The 18,565-nt window shown below is 54.7% G+C and overlaps 11 protein-coding genes across 11 annotated transcripts; 7 read left to right on the top strand and 4 right to left on the bottom strand.

Moving 5' to 3' along the window:
• Nucleotides 1-152: 152 nt before the first annotated feature.
• Nucleotides 153-1,991, top strand: Malapachy_1427 (sulfide:quinone mitochondrial precursor; the record flags this gene model as incomplete). Its single annotated transcript, XM_018135931.1, has 1 exon — nt 153-1,991. One exon carries the CDS (start codon nt 153-155, stop codon nt 1,989-1,991), a length of 1,839 nt encoding a protein of 612 aa, XP_017990684.1.
• A 1,891-nt stretch (nt 1,992-3,882) lies between these two features.
• Nucleotides 3,883-6,076, top strand: Malapachy_1418 (pre-mrna-splicing factor clf1; the record flags this gene model as incomplete). The annotated part of the gene is made up of 2 exons (XM_018135922.1): nt 3,883-4,098; nt 4,127-6,076. The coding sequence occupies 2 exons, from the start codon at nt 3,883-3,885 to the stop codon at nt 6,074-6,076; spliced, it is 2,166 nt and encodes a 721-aa protein (XP_017990660.1).
• A 711-nt stretch (nt 6,077-6,787) lies between these two features.
• Malapachy_1410 (hsd1-er membrane protein) lies at nt 6,788-7,810 on the bottom strand (the record flags this gene model as incomplete). Its single annotated transcript, XM_018135914.1, has 1 exon — nt 6,788-7,810. One exon carries the CDS (start codon nt 7,808-7,810, stop codon nt 6,788-6,790), a length of 1,023 nt encoding a protein of 340 aa, XP_017990662.1.
• Nucleotides 7,811-7,894: 84 nt separating this feature from the next.
• On the bottom strand, nt 7,895-8,870 carry Malapachy_1446 (hypothetical protein; the record flags this gene model as incomplete). Its single annotated transcript, XM_018135950.1, has 4 exons — nt 7,895-8,089; nt 8,118-8,132; nt 8,162-8,251; nt 8,286-8,870. 4 exons carry the CDS (start codon nt 8,868-8,870, stop codon nt 7,895-7,897), a joined length of 885 nt encoding a protein of 294 aa, XP_017990851.1.
• Nucleotides 8,871-9,070: 200 nt separating this feature from the next.
• Nucleotides 9,071-10,688, top strand: Malapachy_1425 (splicing factor sf1; the record flags this gene model as incomplete). The annotated part of the gene is made up of 2 exons (XM_018135929.1): nt 9,071-9,266; nt 9,295-10,688. The coding sequence occupies 2 exons, from the start codon at nt 9,071-9,073 to the stop codon at nt 10,686-10,688; spliced, it is 1,590 nt and encodes a 529-aa protein (XP_017990739.1).
• A 71-nt stretch (nt 10,689-10,759) lies between these two features.
• Malapachy_1447 (mis12 domain-containing protein) lies at nt 10,760-11,633 on the bottom strand (the record flags this gene model as incomplete). The annotated part of the gene is made up of 2 exons (XM_018135951.1): nt 10,760-11,140; nt 11,169-11,633. 2 exons carry the CDS (start codon nt 11,631-11,633, stop codon nt 10,760-10,762), a joined length of 846 nt encoding a protein of 281 aa, XP_017990852.1.
• Nucleotides 11,634-11,768: 135 nt separating this feature from the next.
• Malapachy_1437 (20s proteasome subunit) lies at nt 11,769-12,421 on the top strand (the record flags this gene model as incomplete). Its single annotated transcript, XM_018135941.1, has 3 exons — nt 11,769-11,919; nt 11,959-12,016; nt 12,046-12,421. The coding sequence occupies 3 exons, from the start codon at nt 11,769-11,771 to the stop codon at nt 12,419-12,421; spliced, it is 585 nt and encodes a 194-aa protein (XP_017990707.1).
• A 169-nt stretch (nt 12,422-12,590) lies between these two features.
• Nucleotides 12,591-15,256, top strand: Malapachy_1428 (coatomer subunit delta; the record flags this gene model as incomplete). Its single annotated transcript, XM_018135932.1, has 5 exons — nt 12,591-12,662; nt 12,719-12,758; nt 12,802-13,205; nt 13,235-13,657; nt 14,234-15,256. 5 exons carry the CDS (start codon nt 12,591-12,593, stop codon nt 15,254-15,256), a joined length of 1,962 nt encoding a protein of 653 aa, XP_017990688.1.
• A 154-nt stretch (nt 15,257-15,410) lies between these two features.
• Nucleotides 15,411-16,090, top strand: Malapachy_1459 (transcription initiation factor tfiid subunit; the record flags this gene model as incomplete). Its single annotated transcript, XM_018135963.1, has 3 exons — nt 15,411-15,582; nt 15,609-15,757; nt 15,791-16,090. 3 exons carry the CDS (start codon nt 15,411-15,413, stop codon nt 16,088-16,090), a joined length of 621 nt encoding a protein of 206 aa, XP_017990640.1.
• Nucleotides 16,091-16,213: 123 nt separating this feature from the next.
• Malapachy_1457 (ribosome recycling factor) lies at nt 16,214-17,170 on the top strand (the record flags this gene model as incomplete). The annotated part of the gene is made up of 5 exons (XM_018135961.1): nt 16,214-16,568; nt 16,603-16,721; nt 16,756-16,859; nt 16,888-17,053; nt 17,093-17,170. The coding sequence occupies 5 exons, from the start codon at nt 16,214-16,216 to the stop codon at nt 17,168-17,170; spliced, it is 822 nt and encodes a 273-aa protein (XP_017990872.1).
• Malapachy_1406 (pre-mrna-splicing factor slu7) lies at nt 17,167-18,508 on the bottom strand (the record flags this gene model as incomplete). Its single annotated transcript, XM_018135910.1, has 2 exons — nt 17,167-17,321; nt 17,347-18,508. The coding sequence occupies 2 exons, from the start codon at nt 18,506-18,508 to the stop codon at nt 17,167-17,169; spliced, it is 1,317 nt and encodes a 438-aa protein (XP_017990648.1).
• Between the last annotated feature and the right edge of the window lie 57 nt (nt 18,509-18,565).

Genomic DNA, 18,565 nt, shown 5'->3' with positions numbered 1-18,565 from the left:
CAAAATTTGTGACTAAATGTAAAAACGCGATGTAGGTCTGATATCATGTGCCTAGAAAGTGGCGTCATTGCGGGGGACGGGGCCTCCATTATCACGTGAGGAGGGTTAGTCGTCGTCCCAAAGGAGCGTTCCTCTCGTGGATTGTCGCCATCATGATGCTTACTCGTGCGATTCGAGTTGCAGCTGCGCCCAAGCGCTTGAGCGCGGTGAACCTGTTCTCTACCTCAGCCGCTATCAACGATGCTGCCCATAAGGTCGTTGTTATTGGCGGTGGTTCCGCTGGTCTCTCTGTCTCTCACCAGCTACTCAACACCGGCAAGTTCAAGGAAGATGAGATTGCGGTGGTTGAGCCGTCGCAGTGGCACAACTACCAGCCTGGCTGGTCCCTAGTAGGTGGCGGTTTGAAGACGCGTGAGTCGCTCCGCCGCGAAGAGAGCACCCTCATCGACCCGAAGATCCATTTGTACAAGGATGCTGTGACTACGATGGAGCCTGAACAAAACCAGGTGACTACGTCGTCTGGCGAGAAGCTGACGTACGAGCACCTTGTGATTGCTTCTGGATACACGATCACGCTGGACGGTATTAGTGGCCTCAAGGAAGCGCTGGCCGACCCCTCCAGCAACGTCGCGTCCATCTACACGTACGACTCTGTAGTAGATGTCTTCCCGAAGATCAACAGGCTGAAGGAGGGTCGGGCTATATTCACGCAGCCTGGCTCTCCTATCAAGTGTGCTGGTGCCCCACAGAAGATTATGTGGCTTGCACTGGACCATTGGCAGAAGAACGGCTTGTACAAGAAGGACGCTAGCTCGCCGATCAAGATTGATTTCGCGACGGGTATGCCGACTATGTTCTCTGTTCCAAAGTACAGTGAAGTTCTCAACAAGCTGCGTGAGGAGCGCGGTGTGGGCGGTTACTTCCAGCACAACCTCGTGGCTATCGAGGACAATGGTAAGACGGCCGTGTTCCAGAAGGGTGACGAGAAGGTCCGTATGCCTTTCGACTTTTTGCATGTGACGCCCACCATGGCCCCACCTGCTTTCCTCAAGAACTCGTCCCTGTCGAACGAGGGTGGTTATGCCAACGTGAGTCAGGACACGCTGCAGCACGTGAAGTACAGCAATGTGTGGTCACTAGGTGACTCGAGCTCGCTGCCTACCAGTAAGACTGCTGCGGCTATTACCGGTCAAGCGCCTGTACTTGTGACCAACCTGACCAACGCGTTGGATGGCAAAGCGCCCAGTGCCACGTACGATGGTTACACGTCTTGCCCGCTCTTGACCGAGTACGGCAAAGTCTTGTTGGCTGAGTTCATGTACGGCTTGAAGGTCAACGAATCGTTCGCCAAGTTTGGCATCGACCAGGGTAAGCCGCAGCGTGCCTTCTACTACCTGAAGAAGGACTTTTTCCCTTGGGTGTACTACAACAGCATGGTGAAGGGTACCTGGGCCGGTCCGAAGGGCTGGCTTAGCGGTAAGCGCTCGTTCTCAACTAGCACACGTGCGATGCGCAATACCCCTACGCGTCACCCTCGTGACCCTTTGGACTATAGTGCGCAGGCTGTTCGGTTTCCGCTAGAGAGTGGTGAAACTTTCATCGCACGCTCAGCACCATCGCAGGACACTGGTCGTGTCTCTTTTGGAACGGCTCAGGCACTGTTCGAGAATGCTTCGCCTCTGTCGCCAGAAGAAGAGGCCAAGATGCCGCCACAGCTGCGTTCGCAAAGCACTCGTGCTGAGTCGAACAACCTGACAAAGGCACAGATCCAGGAGATGCAGCAACTCCGTCATCAGGACCCTTACAAATTCACGGCTAGTGTCCTTGCAAAGAAGTTCGGATGCTCACCAACATTTGTTAGCATCGTCGCCCCTGTATCGAAAGAGGTGCGCTCCGCTCGTAACGCAGAGATGGAGTTGAAGAAGGTTACCTGGGGTATGAACAAACGCATTGCACAAGAGCAACGCCGTGAACGTAAGGCGCTTTGGTAAGAAAGTAGTTTTTATTAGACATACCGAAAGGTATAATCGGAAATGAGAGACTTGCAAAATCGTGAACCTGAAACGAGGAAAATTGCTTCTGTTAAGATATGTCCAAAGACTACGACATGCTAGTCTTGAGGCCCAATAGTATAGTCGTATTATACTCCCTTCGGGAACATAAAAACCCTCAGGGGAGCCCTGAGCTTGGGAGAGGTCCCGGGTTCAATTCCCGGTTGGGCCCTATTTTTAATAAGCATGTAGACAAAGCCACACTATATTTATGTCAGTCTATTGCTGGGAAAAACAGCGCGGCCCAATAGTATAGTCGTATTATACTCCCTTCGGGAACATAAAAACCCTCAGGGGAGCCCTGAGCTTGGGAGAGGTCCCGGGTTCAATTCCCGGTTGGGCCCTTTTTTGCTCGCAGAACCTTTAGCTACATGGGATTGATCTCCTTCGCATACGCCCATGCACTTTTTAGAGCTTTGTGGTTCGTCTAGCACGTAATTTTACTTTAACAAAAAGCCTGAAAGTGGTATTGGAGATCGTTACATAGTCTATGGAAGTGCCAAATAATATTTTTCAAAAGAACCATCAAGCTTCGTGACAAGGCCCTTATGGCAAAAGGTCATTAATGAGCAATGTTGAGAGAAGACAGGTAACTTCATCGTCGAACCAATACAAAAAAAAATGGACTCGTGAATATATGCTTGGTTCTTCGCATATAAAAACTTGATGGCAAAACTCGTGCTTTTGAAATGCGAGCCTAAATCATAGCAGATCGCTTCATGGAATTTGGCATATAGTCAAGACGGGCCCATTGGTCCACAGTATCAATTCCAGAGGGGTTTTCAAGACGAATGTCACAAGCAACGCAAGATTTACATCCTGAACTGGACGAGGAAGGAATAACTTGGCGTCGTTTCTCATCAGATCGGCCCATGCACCCTTTGCACGAGCAAATTCCTTTACATTGACACTCAGGCTTGTATTCTTGAGACATATCTGCAACTCTGACAAGGATATCCATCGACTTGGTGGCCAACTTTGGATCAACGTTGTTGGATATCACGGATGAGCAGCATTCCTCCTTTTTGGTACGTAGAGGCAAGTTGTGTGTGGACTGCGTACATAGGAAATCCTTACTCTCTGGTTGGAACACTGGAGAGTACGGCTCGGGCTTCATGGTAGTACGTGAAGGAGTTGATTTGTTTGTATCGTAGGAGGTCTGGCAACATGTGCATACTGTGCCTTTTTTACATGAACAGGGATTCAGCAAAAACTCAAAGGAGAGCGGACTGCAGCGCTTCAAAGGAGACGAAGACGAAGATTCTGCAGCTGGTACAGCGGTCGTGGCTGAGGTCGTGGATGCTTGTTGGCCTAATGCTTTTGTGGTAGAGCTAGGACCTGCATTAAATGCAGCCCGCTTAGCCTTGTTATTGCAATCGCATCGTGTGTGACGACCTGTGCGTATGCGTTTTTCGCGACACTCTTGACATTGAGACAAAGGCCTGCCACGACGCTTCACTACCAAAAGAGGGCCTTTGGAGCCATCCTGATGTTTGCAAGTCGAGGCACGGTGCCCCTGTATACAGGTGGCACAGGCAAGTTTTACGGGTCGCTCCGAATCCATGAACGTATATTGTTTCCTTTATCAATGTAATAGAAAGGAAGAAAGGACGGGATGATGAGTCTATCCTTGGCACCAGTATAATAGGGACATTTCGGTCCCAGGCCAAGCATACAAAAAGTCTTGGCACAGCGCAATAATCCCTCTATTTGCCAATCGATTGTGCATTTTGGCCCTTCAGCGCCACATCTGCGGCCTATGACTCAAGTCACGTGGCATCATCCTTTGGCCGATCGTTGCGTGTCCATTGCAATACTTCCTTGGCACGACATGTCTGGAGACGGACGTGCGCCGCGCATTAAGAACCGTGCGCCTGCGCCGGTTCAGATTACTGCAGAGCAGCTTCTTCGAGAAGCCCAGGAGCGTCAAATTCAACCGAAGCGCAAGACCCCGCGCCTTCGCATCGAGAGTTATGAAGAACTTGAAGATTATCGAGCGCGAAAAAGAACTGAGTATGAAGATGCGGTGCGTCGACTCCGAGGCAATGTACGTATATAAATGTACTGACGTGTAGATGGCAGCATGGATCCGTTATGCGACATGGGAGGCAACACAGGGTCAAATGGATCGATGCCGATCGGTATTTGAACGTGCCTTGGACGTAAACCCACACCATGTCCCTCTCTGGCTGAGATACACGGAACAAGAATTGAAGATGCGTAATGTAAATCATGCACGTAACCTGTTTGACCGTTCCGTGTCCATCCTCCCTCGTATTGACCAACTGTGGTATAAATACGTGCATATGGAGGAACTGTTAGGCAATGTAAGCGGTACTCGCGAGATCTTTGAGCGCTGGATGAGCTGGGAACCGGATGAGCGTGCATGGAATGCGTACATCGCCTTTGAGGTTAGGTACAGCGAGTTTGAGAATGCTAGTGCCGTATGGGAGCGCGCAGTAACATGCCATCCAGAACCCAAACAATGGATCAAATGGGCGAAGTATGAAGAAGATCGTGAGCAGCTGGAGAAAGCGCGGCAGGTATTTCATATGGCCTTGGACTTTTTTGGAGAGAGCGAAGATGCATTGGAACGCTCACAGAGTCTCTTCACAGCCTTTGCGAAGATGGAGACACGCCAAGGTGAATACGATCGGGCTCGTATGATCTACAAATATGCACTGGAACGGATTCCGCGCGCGAAGAGTGAAGGAATTTACACCAGTTATACCCGCTTTGAAAAGCAGTTTGGAAGTATTAAAGGAGTGGAAGATACGGTGACTCAGAAGCGGCGCTTGCAGTACGAAGAAGAAATTGAAGCTGCTGGCGGCGCAGCCGGTAATTACGATACCTGGTTTGACTATACTCGGTTGGAGGAAGAGTCGTTTCGATCGCTGGTCGATGAAGGTGCGCCTGACTATATGCTTGAGACAGCGCGGAACAAGGTGCGCGATGTATACGAGCGTGCCGTTGCACTCGTACCACCAGGCGAAGAGAAGCGGCTGTGGCGCCGATACATCTATTTGTGGCTACGCTATGCCCTTTTTGAAGAAATTGATGCGCAAGATATGGATCGCGCGAAAAAGGTCTATGCAGCTGCCGTGTCTGTGGTGCCACACAAGCATTTTACGTTTGCCAAGCTATGGTTGAACTATGCGTACTTTGAAGTGCGTCGTCTTGATTTGACGTTAGCCCGTAAGATTTTAGGGACGGCGATTGGTTTATGTCCCAAGCACAAGCTGTTTAAGGGCTACATTGAGTTGGAGTTGTCGCTCAAAGAATTTGATCGCGTTCGAAAGCTCTATGAAAAGGCGCTGGAATGGGACCCCAGCAGTTCCAGTACGTGGGTCAAGTTTGCCGAGTTGGAACAAAACCTCTATGACTTGGATCGTGCACGTGGCATCTACGAGCTTGGTATTCAGCAAGCGGAGTCGGACTTGGGCGGCATGGATATGCCAGAGGTCCTTTGGAAGGCCTACATTGACTTTGAATTCAACGAGCGTGAAATGGAGCGTGTGGAGGCGCTGTATGAGCGTTTGTTGGAGAAGACGAGCCATGTCAAGGTATGGATCAGCTATGCGCTGGGCAAGATGGCCGCAGTTATTGCTATGGAAGAGGATGAAGATGCCGAGATGGAAGAAGAGACGGGAGAGGCCCCCGTGCACTCGGAAGAGACACTAGCAGAACGTGCGAAGACGCATGCCCAGGCAGCAGATGATGCACGAGCAATCTTTGAGCGTGGCTACGATGCGCTGAAAGAAGAAGGCTTGAAAGAGGAACGTGTCGTTCTCCTGGAAGCCTGGAAAGCGTTTGAAATGGAGCATGGCGATGAGGCCCGTGTGGAGCATGTGCAGTCTAAGATGCCGCGTGTCGTGAAGAAACGCCGTGAGATTCCAGGAGGCGATGGCGCGATGGAAGAATACTACGATATGGTGTTCCCCGACGAAGAAGCACAAAACAAGCCGGCCCTCAAATTGCTACAGATGGCCCATGCATGGCGTGCGCAGCAAACCAGTACATCGTAGGTACTTTTGTAGTTGTAAGACATGCAATCACGAGGCATGGGCAAGCAAGCTGGAAAAAGAGGTCCCCCGCGCGAACGTGCAGGGGTGTGGAGGGGAAGACGGAGGGTTTCCACCAGCGATCACAACCACAGGGCCAGGGCAAGACGGGGATGGTCGCAAGCACTGCCTCAGCATGGCCTGCCTCGTCGACACAAGGCCTAGACACGGCCTATTTATGCGTACCTATGGGCGACTGTGAGCCGTGTCCTGCTGAGCATGTAGGTTGAGCAGCGCAACTCACATGGCAGCTAGCATACCCGTACTGCCGACCATACAACAACCGACAGTCCGTGTCGTGTACACATACAGAAACACATACGAAGGTGCAGGGCTGGAGTGCCTGTGGCAAGTTTGTGCACGACGAGGTGCGTGCCTATACAAAGTTTGTGGTACGTTGACCGTGCACTCACAAGCCAGTTCCTTAATGTACTGCTCGTAGTGCTAGCGCTAGGACTTTATATCTGGCGCCAAAAGCACCAAACGCGCAAGTATCAAGGCATGCTATACCAACGAGTGCATGGCACAGGTGCATCAGGATCACGACGACACACACGATCAGCCTAAGAAGAGCATAGCTTGTTCCTAACGTTACTTGTATAGGTAGAATATCACAGATTACAAACGAGAAAATTGAAAACTATTAAATCCACGCAGATATGTAGTGCATCTTTGCTATGCTGTGACAATCCAACCCCATACCCAAAGCATGCCCCAAATCAAGAAGCCGCTGAGAATTGGAATCGAGATGTTGTCGTCAAGACCGCCCATTTCAAGAGCTTCTGTAAAGCCCGCAATAAGGCCACATGAGATATACATTACCAAAGGGGGAATGGCAGGGGCATTACGAGAGGAAAATTCACGTAACCGACTGGACATGGACACGTCGGATACAGCAAAGCCATGGTGAATTCCACGCCAGCCGGTGCGCAGAGCGCCTGGGACACGCTTTGTGCCAAATGTGGCCACCCCATTGGGCTCCCAGGATAAGCCCGTGCTGCGCTCGCCAATTCGCGCAATACTAGTGCCCCAAAACATGTAAGACACTAGCATGCCCATCAGTGACGCGGCGATAAACCCAGCCAAGGACTTGCGTCGCGCAAAGAAGGGTGCAGGCAAAGCAGGTGTACGCTTGCCAAAGAGGCGTCCAAATGTGGATGCACAAGGATCACACCACGACAAGATAATAATTGACACAGCAGCAATATCCTCAGGGAAAAGGCGCAAGCTCACCATCACGCCTACCAGGTACCAAATGACACCATTCACGCGCTCCTTCTCGCCAGAGCGCATCAGAATACCCAGTACCGATTCATAGAAACGCTCAAACGCGGGTGAGTTCAGACGCAGAACATCTGCCGACGCGATGACTAGGAACATATAAAACAGTATCCGTACCACAGCGTTGACATCCAGCTTGAACACGTAAAGGCCCAACACCACAAAGCCAGTAATACAGTGAAAGAGTTTTCGAGGCACCTCCCACTTGACGACCCAGAATTCGTACCATGACGGATGCGCAGGAGCGTCCAAGTCCAAAGGGGGGACGGGCTGGGTCTCATCTAGCTGATGTAGATTTTCATTGTAGTGCGGTGAGCGTGCCAAAGCGCGCAGCACAGCGCCACCCGCATCGAGCGAGTTGGATCGCTTGATGCGGTCGAGAGGCACCGGCTGCTCAGCCTCGGTGCTAGACGTCATACCCTGACGCAACTCTCCGGGATCTACGAAATAGTGGTCGGACCGATCTTTGTAATGAGGGGAGGTATGCTTATTCGGCCGAAATTAAATGCCTACAGCGCCAAGCGACTCCACTACACGCGCTTGGAGGGCGCGTAGTGTGGGAATCATCTCCTCAGCGTGGACTGCGGCGGCTTCGCCTTGTGGGAGTGCGCTGGCTAGGGTGCTGGTAATATCTTCATACATATGGCGGGATGCAGTGCATAGAGTGGTATATTTCGCATTGTGAGCGGCATGCAGCTAGATGTGAGTGATTAGGAGCACGTACTTTCTCCAATAAGGTCTATGTGTCAGTAGCATTGGCATACGTACATAATCAGCGTCTGTATCTGTGTATCCCAGCTCTTTGACGATTGTCGCGATAGTCTCTGTCGAGGGTGTATGAGCCTTGGCCATCCATTCCTACTATGTGAGAAAAATCGCGCAGTGTACGTACTGCCAGCTTGCCTTGCATATCTGCCATGGCTGATGCGTGCTTCGATGTCTCTGCAGCATGCTCTGTAATTTTTTGATTCAGATCTTGTACTTGCTCTTCCAGCGACGCAACTCGCTCCTGTGCAGCTGTCAGCGCTTCTTGCGCCTTGTCTCGCTGGGTCCGTAGCTCGGCACAGGCCGCTTCTTTGTCATGGTCATGGGAAGAAGACAATTCGACAATCTGTTCTGCAAAAGCTTGATGGCTCTCTGACAAGGTACGTTGTGTGTCCTCCAATTCAGTTTGGAGGCCCTGAATCTGATCGCGCAAGGCCTGTAAGTCTTGCTCATGCGTTGCCTCAATGGATGGTGGATTGGAGTTGGATGCCTCTGTACTGGCAGCCTCTTCGAGAGCCACTGGAGCTGCATCGATGACAGTGTCTTCGATGGTGGACGGAGGGTCAGTGACAGACTCTTCCTCCCCCGGTGCGGACGGAGGAGACGTCGGCTCTTTCTCCGCTATATCACTCGAGGAGGACTTGGCTGCTGATTTTCTAGCTTGTTGTCGTGCCTTTGCACGGCGCTGCGCTGCTCCGTTGTTCTTCCCCATATGTGAATGTGCGATCTCACAACGAGGTGAGTGCTCAGGCCATCTGGCCTAATTCCACGTGGGAGCACGTGGTCCAGGGTGACGACGAAAGGCGGCGTTTCGTCGCCGCGAACGCGGCCTGGCCGACTGAAGAGAAAAAAACGGTGCGCGACACCAGATTGCCGCTCCGTGAAACAACGGGGAGATCGACGACGGCCATCATGTCGTGGAGAAGCAATGCACAGAGGACGGGTATGAATGCACAGCCGCTAGGCCAGTCGCGGCGTTGGGGCGGTGGTGGTAGTGGAGAATACCGCGATCGTGGTGGCTACGACCGTGAACGCGATCGCAATGCGCCCAAACGCCCGTATGACTATGGAGCGCCGCGTGGTGGCGGCGAAATGCCTATGTCGGATGGTATGTATGCATAGATTACTTACATCAGGTGCACGAAAGCGACGATCGCGCTGGGGCAGCGAGTCGGATAGGAAAGATGTGTCGTCTGCCGCCATTTCTGGCAATGTGTCCGGGCAAGAACTGGATCGGTATGCCATTCAAGTGCGTCTGGATGAGATCAACCGGAAGCTTCGTACGGGCGATGTAATCCCGCCCGAGCGTGAGCGCTCTCCGTCGCCACCGCCTACGTACGACAGTCAGGGCTTCCGCAACAACACACGCGAGATTCGCTATCGCAAGAAATTGGAGGAGGAGCGTACACAACTGGTCGATCGTCAAATGCGACTGGACCCATCATACCGTCCACCGCAAGAGTACCAGGGTGCACGACGCAGTGGCCGGCCGACGGAGAAGGTATACCTCCCTGTGCGTGAGTTCCCTGAGATCAACTTCTTTGGTCTGCTTGTTGGACCGCGTGGTAATACCCTGAAGAAGATGGAGAGCCAGAGTGGTGCCAAGATCCATATCCGTGGTCGTGGCAGTGTGAAGCACGGCAAGGGGTCGACAGAAGGCGAGGAGGAAGACATGCATTGCATTGTGACCGCTGACAATGAACGTTCGATCAAGCACTGTATCAAGCTCATCAACGAGGTGGTAGCTACTGCGGCGTCGACGCCAGAGACGCAGAACGATCATAAGCGTAGCCAACTGCGTGAGCTTGCCGTCTTAAATGGTACGCTGCGTGACGACGAAAACCAGATTTGTCAAAACTGTGGCGAGAAGGGACACCGCAAGTACGAATGCCCGCAAGATCGGAATTGGACGACACATATTGTGTGCCACAAGTGTGGACAAAGTGGCCACTTGGCTCGTGACTGTTTCTCGCAGCGCCCGTATGGCAGTGGTACGGCTGCGGCGACGATTGGAGCGGGAGGTGGCTCGCATGTCGAGTCAGAGTATGCGACACTTATGGCCGAGCTGGGTGAACGGCCAGGCGGTCACGTCCAAGGTGGCTACCTCGGAGTGCCTGGGTACGCCGGCCCACCCACGAACGAGAAGGGCGAGAAGATCCCGCCATGGCGTGATCCGGCCGTGTGGAATGCATCGAATGGAAGCCGTTCGAACCGTGACTTTATGCAGGACAGTGTGTATGCGGAGCAAAACTGGGATGCTACGGCGGCGAATGGCTACGATGCGTATGCAGGCTATGCGGCCACGGGCGAGGCCACAGAAGTGGCGACCGACGGCCAGCGTGATTACTCTGCCGAGTGGGCTGCGTACTATGCAGCCCAAGCCGCTGCTGCGCAGCAACAAGGCGAGGGCGATGGTGCGCCTGCGCGTGACTACTCGAAGGAATGGGAAGAGTACTACCGACAGCAAGCATTGGCACAGCAACAACAGGCCGCTGCTGCAGGTGACAATACCGAAGCGGCCGCATCGTAGGTGAATAGTACATGTTGTCACTACCAAAAGTAAGTGGGTATCATAGTAGGACATGGCGTAGAAATGAAAGCTTATCGCTTCATTGCTGCCAGAATGCGTTGCGTCTCCCAGGTCAAGTAAGCATCACGGCCCTTTTCCCATTCCCGCTTGGCTTCGTCGTCATGCGCATTGGACGAGTCAGGTGGAATGGCCGAGGGATCAGTGAGGGCCACATGCAATGGCTCAGCACTGCGCAAAGTATCCAGCGCTTCCATGACGCTGTAGACGTTCGACGAGACCTCTTCAGCCGCTTGAACAACAGCCACATCGGGCGATTCATGCTGAGCAGCCTGTACAAAGGGCTGGACGCCGTCAAGGATAAATTGATAGGCCTGTGCCACCGCTTGCACACGCTGCAAACGTACTTGGGCGGCGGCCTCCGCTTGCGCCAATCGATGCTGTGTAGCCCGAGCCTGATGTAAGATGTCAAAAAGTACGTACGCATGCAATTTGACGCCATAACCGATCTTCTGCGTCAGGTATGGTTTCCACAGGTGCCTCAGACTCTTGCATAGGGTTCTCGGCATGCCGTACCTCCAACGGCCGCAAATCCAAACCTCGATGGTGCGACATGGTCATGAGTCGCGACTGCTCAGGAGTCACGACAAAGATGGAGCGTAGACAGTACAGTTCAAAAGTGTCCATCGTATGATCAATAGCATGCTCTAATAGTGTTAAGATCGAATGAACACCTTCCTCAGCCTCCTTGTCGGCCTCCTCACGATCGTGTAGCAACGAACGAACATGATCCTCCAACTGCGACCCTAAAATATACAAATGCTCGTTGGCCGAGACGACCAATGCATCGACAATCGCTCTTGGATGCACACCAAAGAGCTCAGTAAGAATAAGATGCTTGCGCGTCGCATCGGCCTCGACCAGCGACGCAGCCTCCGTCTCGCTCATCCCGGACGCGGAGGAGGGCACGTCGACCACGCACACTCGTACGTACGCGCCGCGCGTATGTGTCACGTGATAGAGGTGGGGAAGGATAGGCGTCGTCATCGCGATCAGTGCGGATGCACAGGTTCGCTCGTGACGATGGAGTGCCTCTTTGGAATCACAGGCAAGGGCTTCGCGGTCATTGCTTCGGACGGCAATGCGGCCCGTTCAATTGTCAAAATGAAGACGGACGAGGACAAGCAAAAAGTCCTCTCGAAGAACCTGGTGATGGCCGTCTCAGGCGAGTCGGGTACGTAACAGTCTAGCCCTAGAGGACTAACATGCGAAGGAGATACCATTCAGTTTGCAGACTATATTGAGCGGAATATGCGCCTGTACTCGATCCGGTATGTATGACCAAGATGGCTGACCTTAGCCACAATATTGATTTGCGACCGAAAGCCGCGGCGTCGTGGATTCGCACGCAGCTAGCCGAGTCTATTCGTTCGCGTCGGCCATACCAAGTCAACCTACTGCTGGCAGGCTACGATGCACCGGCGTCAGAGCCTGCCTTGTACTGGGTCGACTACCTCGGCACCTCGGTCCAAGTGCCATTCGCCGCGCATGGCTATGCATCCTACCTCACACTGTCTACTATGGACCGGTACCACCGTCCTGATATGTCTCTCGACGAAGCGTTGGCCCTACTTAAGCGCTGCATCAATGAAATGCAAACGCGCTTTGTGATAGATATTGGCCACTTCCATGTCCGTGTGATTGACCGCGACGGTGTGCGCGAAGTAGCTTTGTAATGCAGTAGTCTTGCCTTGAGACACCTACGTACACCACCCCGCGCCGTGGCGAGACATGCCTCTCTATGTCACTCGCGCGTCCACGCGTGCACGCACCGTCTTCGAAGTGCGTGCGTGGCACAGACCTACGGTGGTAGTGCGTGGCATCACGTGACTCGCGGGCGACACGATGCATGTCGCGCCGAGGCCTAGCTTGGGCCCCGACCGACCAGTGCGCCATCTGGCAGTGACTTGCGTGATGGTACGTGTGTGCGCCTACGCAGGAGGCGTAGGCAGGGACACAGGCTAACATACTAGGTGCTTCTTGCGGCTTGCATTGCCACGCGTGGCGGAAAGCGTATGTGTATAGACGCAACGACATGGACGACTAACCCCTGCAGCGGTCCTCTCTCGTCAGTTCCGAGAGATGGCTGGTTCCCGCATTGAGGCGCTTCTTGCGTCGTTCCCGAAACTTATTCGCTCGGGATCGCAGCATACGTTTGTCGAGACGGACTCGGTGCGCTTCGTGTACCAGCCTCTGGAAGACTTGTACATGATTCTGATCACTACGAAGAACTCCAACATCTTGCAGGACATTGACTCCCTCCAGCTATTTGCGCGGGCCGTGAGTGACCAATGCCATTCGTTAGATGAGCAGGATATTGTGCTTTCGTGCTTTGAAATTCTCGAGGCATTTGACGAGATTGTTGCGATGGGCTACCGTGAGAATGTGACGCTCTCGCAGATCCGTACGATGCTCGAGATGGACAGTCACGAAGAGCGGATCCAGGAGATTATTGAGCGTGTATGTACATGAGCGATCTGACAGACCAGAACAAGGAACTCGAAGCCAAGGAAGAACTCAAGCGCCGTGCGCGGCAGCTTGAGATGCAGCGTCGCGATGCAGCGCGGCGCCAGCACAGTGGTTTCGGCAGCGATAGCATCTCGTCGATGCCCCGCAGTTTTGATACGGCGCCGACATCTACGGCGCCTGTGCATAGCCTGCCAGACGAGCAGCCGGCATCGCAACCGGCGGCCAATCCGTTCAAAGGGAAAGGCATGTCGCTCGGGAAGAAACCTAAGGGCGCTGCCTTGCTTGGCTCGGTCCCGAAATCGACGCAGGCCGCGCCTGCGCCTGCCCCTGCTCCGGCCCCAGCACCTGCCCCAGCGCCGGTACGAAAGCAGGCGCCCATGTCGCTTCGCTCAAAGCCAACGTCCACGCCTGCGCCTCCCGGGAAAGCGGTGCCGATGGCCCCTGTGCCCACGCCCGCAGCACCGCCAGTGCCCGTGCCCGAGGCGCCTGTAGTGCCAGAGGCAGATCTGGTATCTGAGGTGGAACCTGTCGAGGCTGCCCCCATGGAGCCAGCTGCCCCTGCCGCTGTGACGACGACGGACTCACTGCTGGGTCTGGATGACGCGCCGCCGGCGAGGGAGGAGGCGCCGCACGAGGAAATGACGATGCCGACGCCCCCTGTTGATGCAGACGAGGACCCATGGGGCACCGAAGAGCCTGGGGCTACATACGATGAACCAGCAGCCGCGGTGTCGATGCCGATGGAAGAGACGGAAACAGGGGATGCCTGGGGTATGACAGACGAGGTCCCTGCCGCTGCGGACACGGCGCCTATCGATACTGCTTACGATGCCGAGGCGGCCTATCGTATGGAGGCCGAGCATGACGAAGCGGCAGCGTACGCAGATGACATGGCGTATGAGCAGCATGCCTCCGGCTTTGAGGAGCCGCCTGTGGACGAGGCCGCGTATGAACAGTCGCTTGCCTTGGAGCCGCCTGTGGACAGTGCTTACGAGCAACAGGCGATGCAGGAGGAAGAGGCAGCGTATGAAGCCGAGGCGGCGTATGAGCAGCAGGCCGCCTACGAACCAGAGGAGGCGTACGAAGAGCCAGCGTATGAAGAAGAGTTGCTGGGGGGCCCTGCCGACAAGGCGATGGCCGCACCGTTGGTTGAGGCGGCTGAGACAGCACCGCTGGAGGAGCCTACCGACGTGGCGAACGCGGAGGCTGCGCCTGTGCCTGCAGTGCAAGACGAGGTGGTGGTGGCGCCTGCCGCAGAGGCGGCGGAGCCGGTGCCGGCGCCGTCGGCGCATGCCAGCGATAATGTCCACCTTGTCATCAAAGAGCGTGTCTCTGTGACGGGCAACCGGGATGGCGGTTTGGACTCGCTGGAAATCAAGGGTGATTTGATGCTGAAGATCACGGACCCTGCTGCGACGCGTCTGCGTATCATGATGGCAGCGGAAGAGCGATTTGGTGGTACAGAGGTGCAGTACCGTACACACCCGCATGTCGATAAGCAGCCGTGGGCGAGTGAGCGTCAGATTGCGTTGCGGGACCCCAAGCGTGAGTTCCCGCTGAACCAGCAGGTGGGTGTGCTGCGCTGGCGTGCGGTGACGAAGGACGAGTCGGAGTTGCCACTTTCCATCACAGTGTGGGCGAGCCCCGCAGGCGATGGCTCGTGTGAAGTCAACTTGGAGTACCAGCTGGAAAACACAGCGATGACACTGTACGACGTGGTATTCTCGCTGCCTGTGCCGCCCCAAGTCGAGCCCATGGTATCGGAGCCGGAAACGGGCACCTACGAACTCGAAGCAGTGAATCACCGCGTCCTGTGGCGTGTGCCCGCGATCTCGGCAGACAACGCGTCGGCCAACTTGGAATTGGTCGTCGACAGCGGCGCCGAGTCCACGGACGTGTTCTTCCCTGTCGCTGTCGACTTTACGTCGGAGCGTGCCTTGCTTCACCTGCACATCCTCGGTGTGCAGGAAGCGACTAGTGGCCAACCTCAGCCGTACTCGAGCGAGACGGTGTTGGTAGCCGACCACTATCTCGTCCACTAGACGTTGTTGTAGCCCCCAGTGTGTTCTCTATAGTGGAGTGAGTCCCTTTCCCTGATCACTGATGTGGAAATAAGCCTCCAGCGTGCGACGTCGACGACACGCGGGCGGGCGAGCGAGCGAGGCACGACGACGACGACGACGTGCTGAGTGCATCATGTCGTCCGTAAACAAGCCTACAGAAGCGAGTGCGCAGACACCAGATCATTCGAGCACGGCGCCTTCACCGATTCCGCGGGATGTGCGACTTGTGTCACTGATCCTCGCTAGCATGGGTATTGACGATGCCGAGCCGGCCGTCATGGTCCAGCTCTTGGAATTTGCACACCGTACGTACAGGAATATCTCACAGTAGGGTACACGACGCAAGTCTTGCAGGATGCCCTCGTGTATGCGGACCACGCATCGTCACGACAAGGCGGCAGCAACGTCTCGATTGACGATGTCCAGCTGGCGATCCAGAGCCGTGTAAATTACAGCTTTACACAGCCACCGCCCAAAGAAGTATGTATTATGAACGATATCTGACCATTCTAGATGCTTCTCTCCTTGGCCTCGTCTCTGAACAGTGTCCCTCTCCCACCCGTATCTAATCGGTATGGCATTCGCCTCCCTCCGCCAGAGCACTGCCTGACCAACGTCAACTTTGCTATCGTGCCTGATGCGCCGCCCGTGTCGGCGTTTGGAGATGCTATTGTGCAGCCACCGACAGCGCCTGCCACCACAAAAGCGTCTGAGTCTACAGGCGATACATCGATGGCCGACGTCTCCATGGACGATGAAGGACCGACGCAAGGCACCAAACGTGCATTGGATGAAGATGACGACTATGATTAGGCGTACCACTGCGTTGTCCGTTCTGGCCTCCTAGTTTGTAGATACCCAATATGGCCTAGTCATTGGAACTTGTCGTATGTACGAATGGGCCCTTTTTGCGCGGCGACACTCTTGTGTCTCCACATGGTCGAGGCAGCGCTCGAAAGTGTTACATTGGCCATGATCATGTCGTTGGTCCGTGGATCGATTGCGCAGCACGCTCGCCATATCTCCTTGTTGCGTGCTAGTACACTCTCGCTGAAGCATGCGATCCCTGTGACACGCATTCAACCCATCCCTCTGCCGCGCCAGGTGCATTCGTCTTTACCACTTGCCAAGAAAAAAGGAAAGCAGGCGGACAAGGCGGAGGCTGCAGCTGCAGCGGGCGTCGACCCGCAGCTCGATCTGGATGCGATCAACAAGCAGATGGATACGGCAGTAGCACGGTGCCGCGAGCATGTGCAATCTCTAGTGGCGTCGTTGGGCCGTTTGGATGCATGTACGTAGTAGTCGCGCTGCTTACCTCTCTACAGCGTTGTTGGACGATGTCCGTGTGGCCTACGGCAAAGGCACGAAGCCCACACCCTTGCACGACTATGCCACGGTAGGCGTTCGCGATAATGTGCTGGTGATTACGGCCTACGAGCCCGAGGTACGTATGGGAAGGAAGGCAATTGACATGCCAGTCGCTCAAGTACATTGAAAAGGCTATTTACGCTGCCAACAAGGACTTGTCGCCGCAGCATGCGCCAGAAGAGGGCGAGGGCGTGATGATTGTGCATGTGCCCAAGTACGTATAGTGCTGGCTCACCTCGCAGGGCCACGGGAGAGACTCGCAAGCAACTTGCGCAGCAATGCGTCAAAGAGTGCGATCATGCCAAGGCTGCTGTGCGAACGGCGCGTCAGGCGGCGCAGAAACACATGAAGCACGACATGGACCACAAGATCCTCAGCAAGAATGAGTCGCAGAAAGAGTCGAAAAAGGTATGTATGTCTACATGAGGGGTATTTACACAGCGCTAGTTGGAAGACATGACCAAGAAGCACACTGCGTTGCTCGATCAACTCGCGAGCGATGCACAGAAGCGTCTCCTGCACTAAGCTACGCTGGCACTGCTAGCTTGTGCGGCCTTGCCAGCCTCTCCGGTACAGTAGGAACGTAGGACGGTGTTGTGGCAGCACGCATAGCCCCACACACCTCGCTCGAGATCGTACCACGAGCCATAGACGCTTGAATGATTGTTTTCGTACACTGTTGTTAATCGACATATACGTACCATCTTCCTCGTATCGTGAACGTGGCTTCGCTCGCGATGGGCCACGCACGACTTCGCCGGACCGGTTGTATTCCACGTAGGCTTCGGTTTGACCAGCACGTAGCTCGCGGGGCATGGCATCCAGGTACTCGGCGCCGCCGTAGCGCTCAAGTATCGTGCTCTTGACTTCCATGGCCTGCTTCGCCCTCTCCTCTTGATGCTGCTTGAACTGCCGCTCATTGACGGTGGGATTCGCCTGCATCGCCTGTATGGAGTCGCCACGCTGCTCTGCCTGCCAGGCAAACACTTGCATTTTTTGCATATCCACTGCATCCCCCTGGCTGCGCTCAAACGCGTCGCTCGGTGTGGTCAGGCCATCGTCGGGCAGCGGCGCTTCGCGCATCGAGCGCGTCTTGGGATCGTAGTGCGCAGAATCTGTGTTGAGGTTGTATAAGTATTTAGCGCGGTCTTCACGGATGCGCAAGTTGCGGACGGTGATGCGCTTGTCCGCATCGATCTTTTGGCCGACCATGTTGGCCTTTTCCGCATACTTATCGTCGTCATCGTCATCGTCGCTGCTACTGCTGTCAAAGTCGTCGTCTTCGCGCACACGCTTCTCCTTCTTCGCAAGTTTCTTCGCAGCTGCATGGGCATCCGTAGACGTTTGTGCCTCCAGCTGTTCTTCACGAATCCTACGTCGCTCTTCTTCGATCGCCTCAAAACGCTCGACTACCGCCATATGACTCGCAGGATCGTACCCATTCCACCGATCACGCTTTGCATCGTAGTTGTAGTCCAAGTGTGTCAAATCCTGTACAACTTCGTCCGGCTTGATATCTTGGCCCGACCACTTTGCGCCTCGTTTTCGTGGACGTTCCATACAGTCGCGTGTCTTGTGCGACATCGCGCCGCAATTTTCGCAAGCTCCCTTACGGAAGCGCGACGCAGCCGGCCCTGCTTTTGTTCCACGTTGGTACCAATCGTCGAGCGACGCTGAGGCTTTGTTTTGTGCAGGCTTGCGCTGGTGCTCGAGCGACGCATTGCCACCAGTGTCTAGGTACCACGGCGTCTGTGCCATGTACATCGGCACATGGGGATTCACTTCCTCCGTGGGGACCTTGGGCTTGCGCGCCGTATCGGACTCGCGCGGACGAAACGCATCGCGGAATCGATCGTCCGACATGATGCGACCAGCAGCCCAGCGCAGATTCCCTGCGTACCTGGTCCAGCGGACGAACGA

Source organism: Malassezia pachydermatis, assembly GCF_001278385.1.
Source record: "Malassezia pachydermatis strain CBS 1879 chromosome Unknown scaffold7, whole genome shotgun sequence".
NCBI lineage: Eukaryota > Fungi > Basidiomycota > Malasseziomycetes > Malasseziales > Malasseziaceae > Malassezia > Malassezia pachydermatis.
The sequence above is the reverse complement of the archived record's forward strand: the minus strand, read 5'-3'. Positions and strand labels throughout refer to the sequence as shown.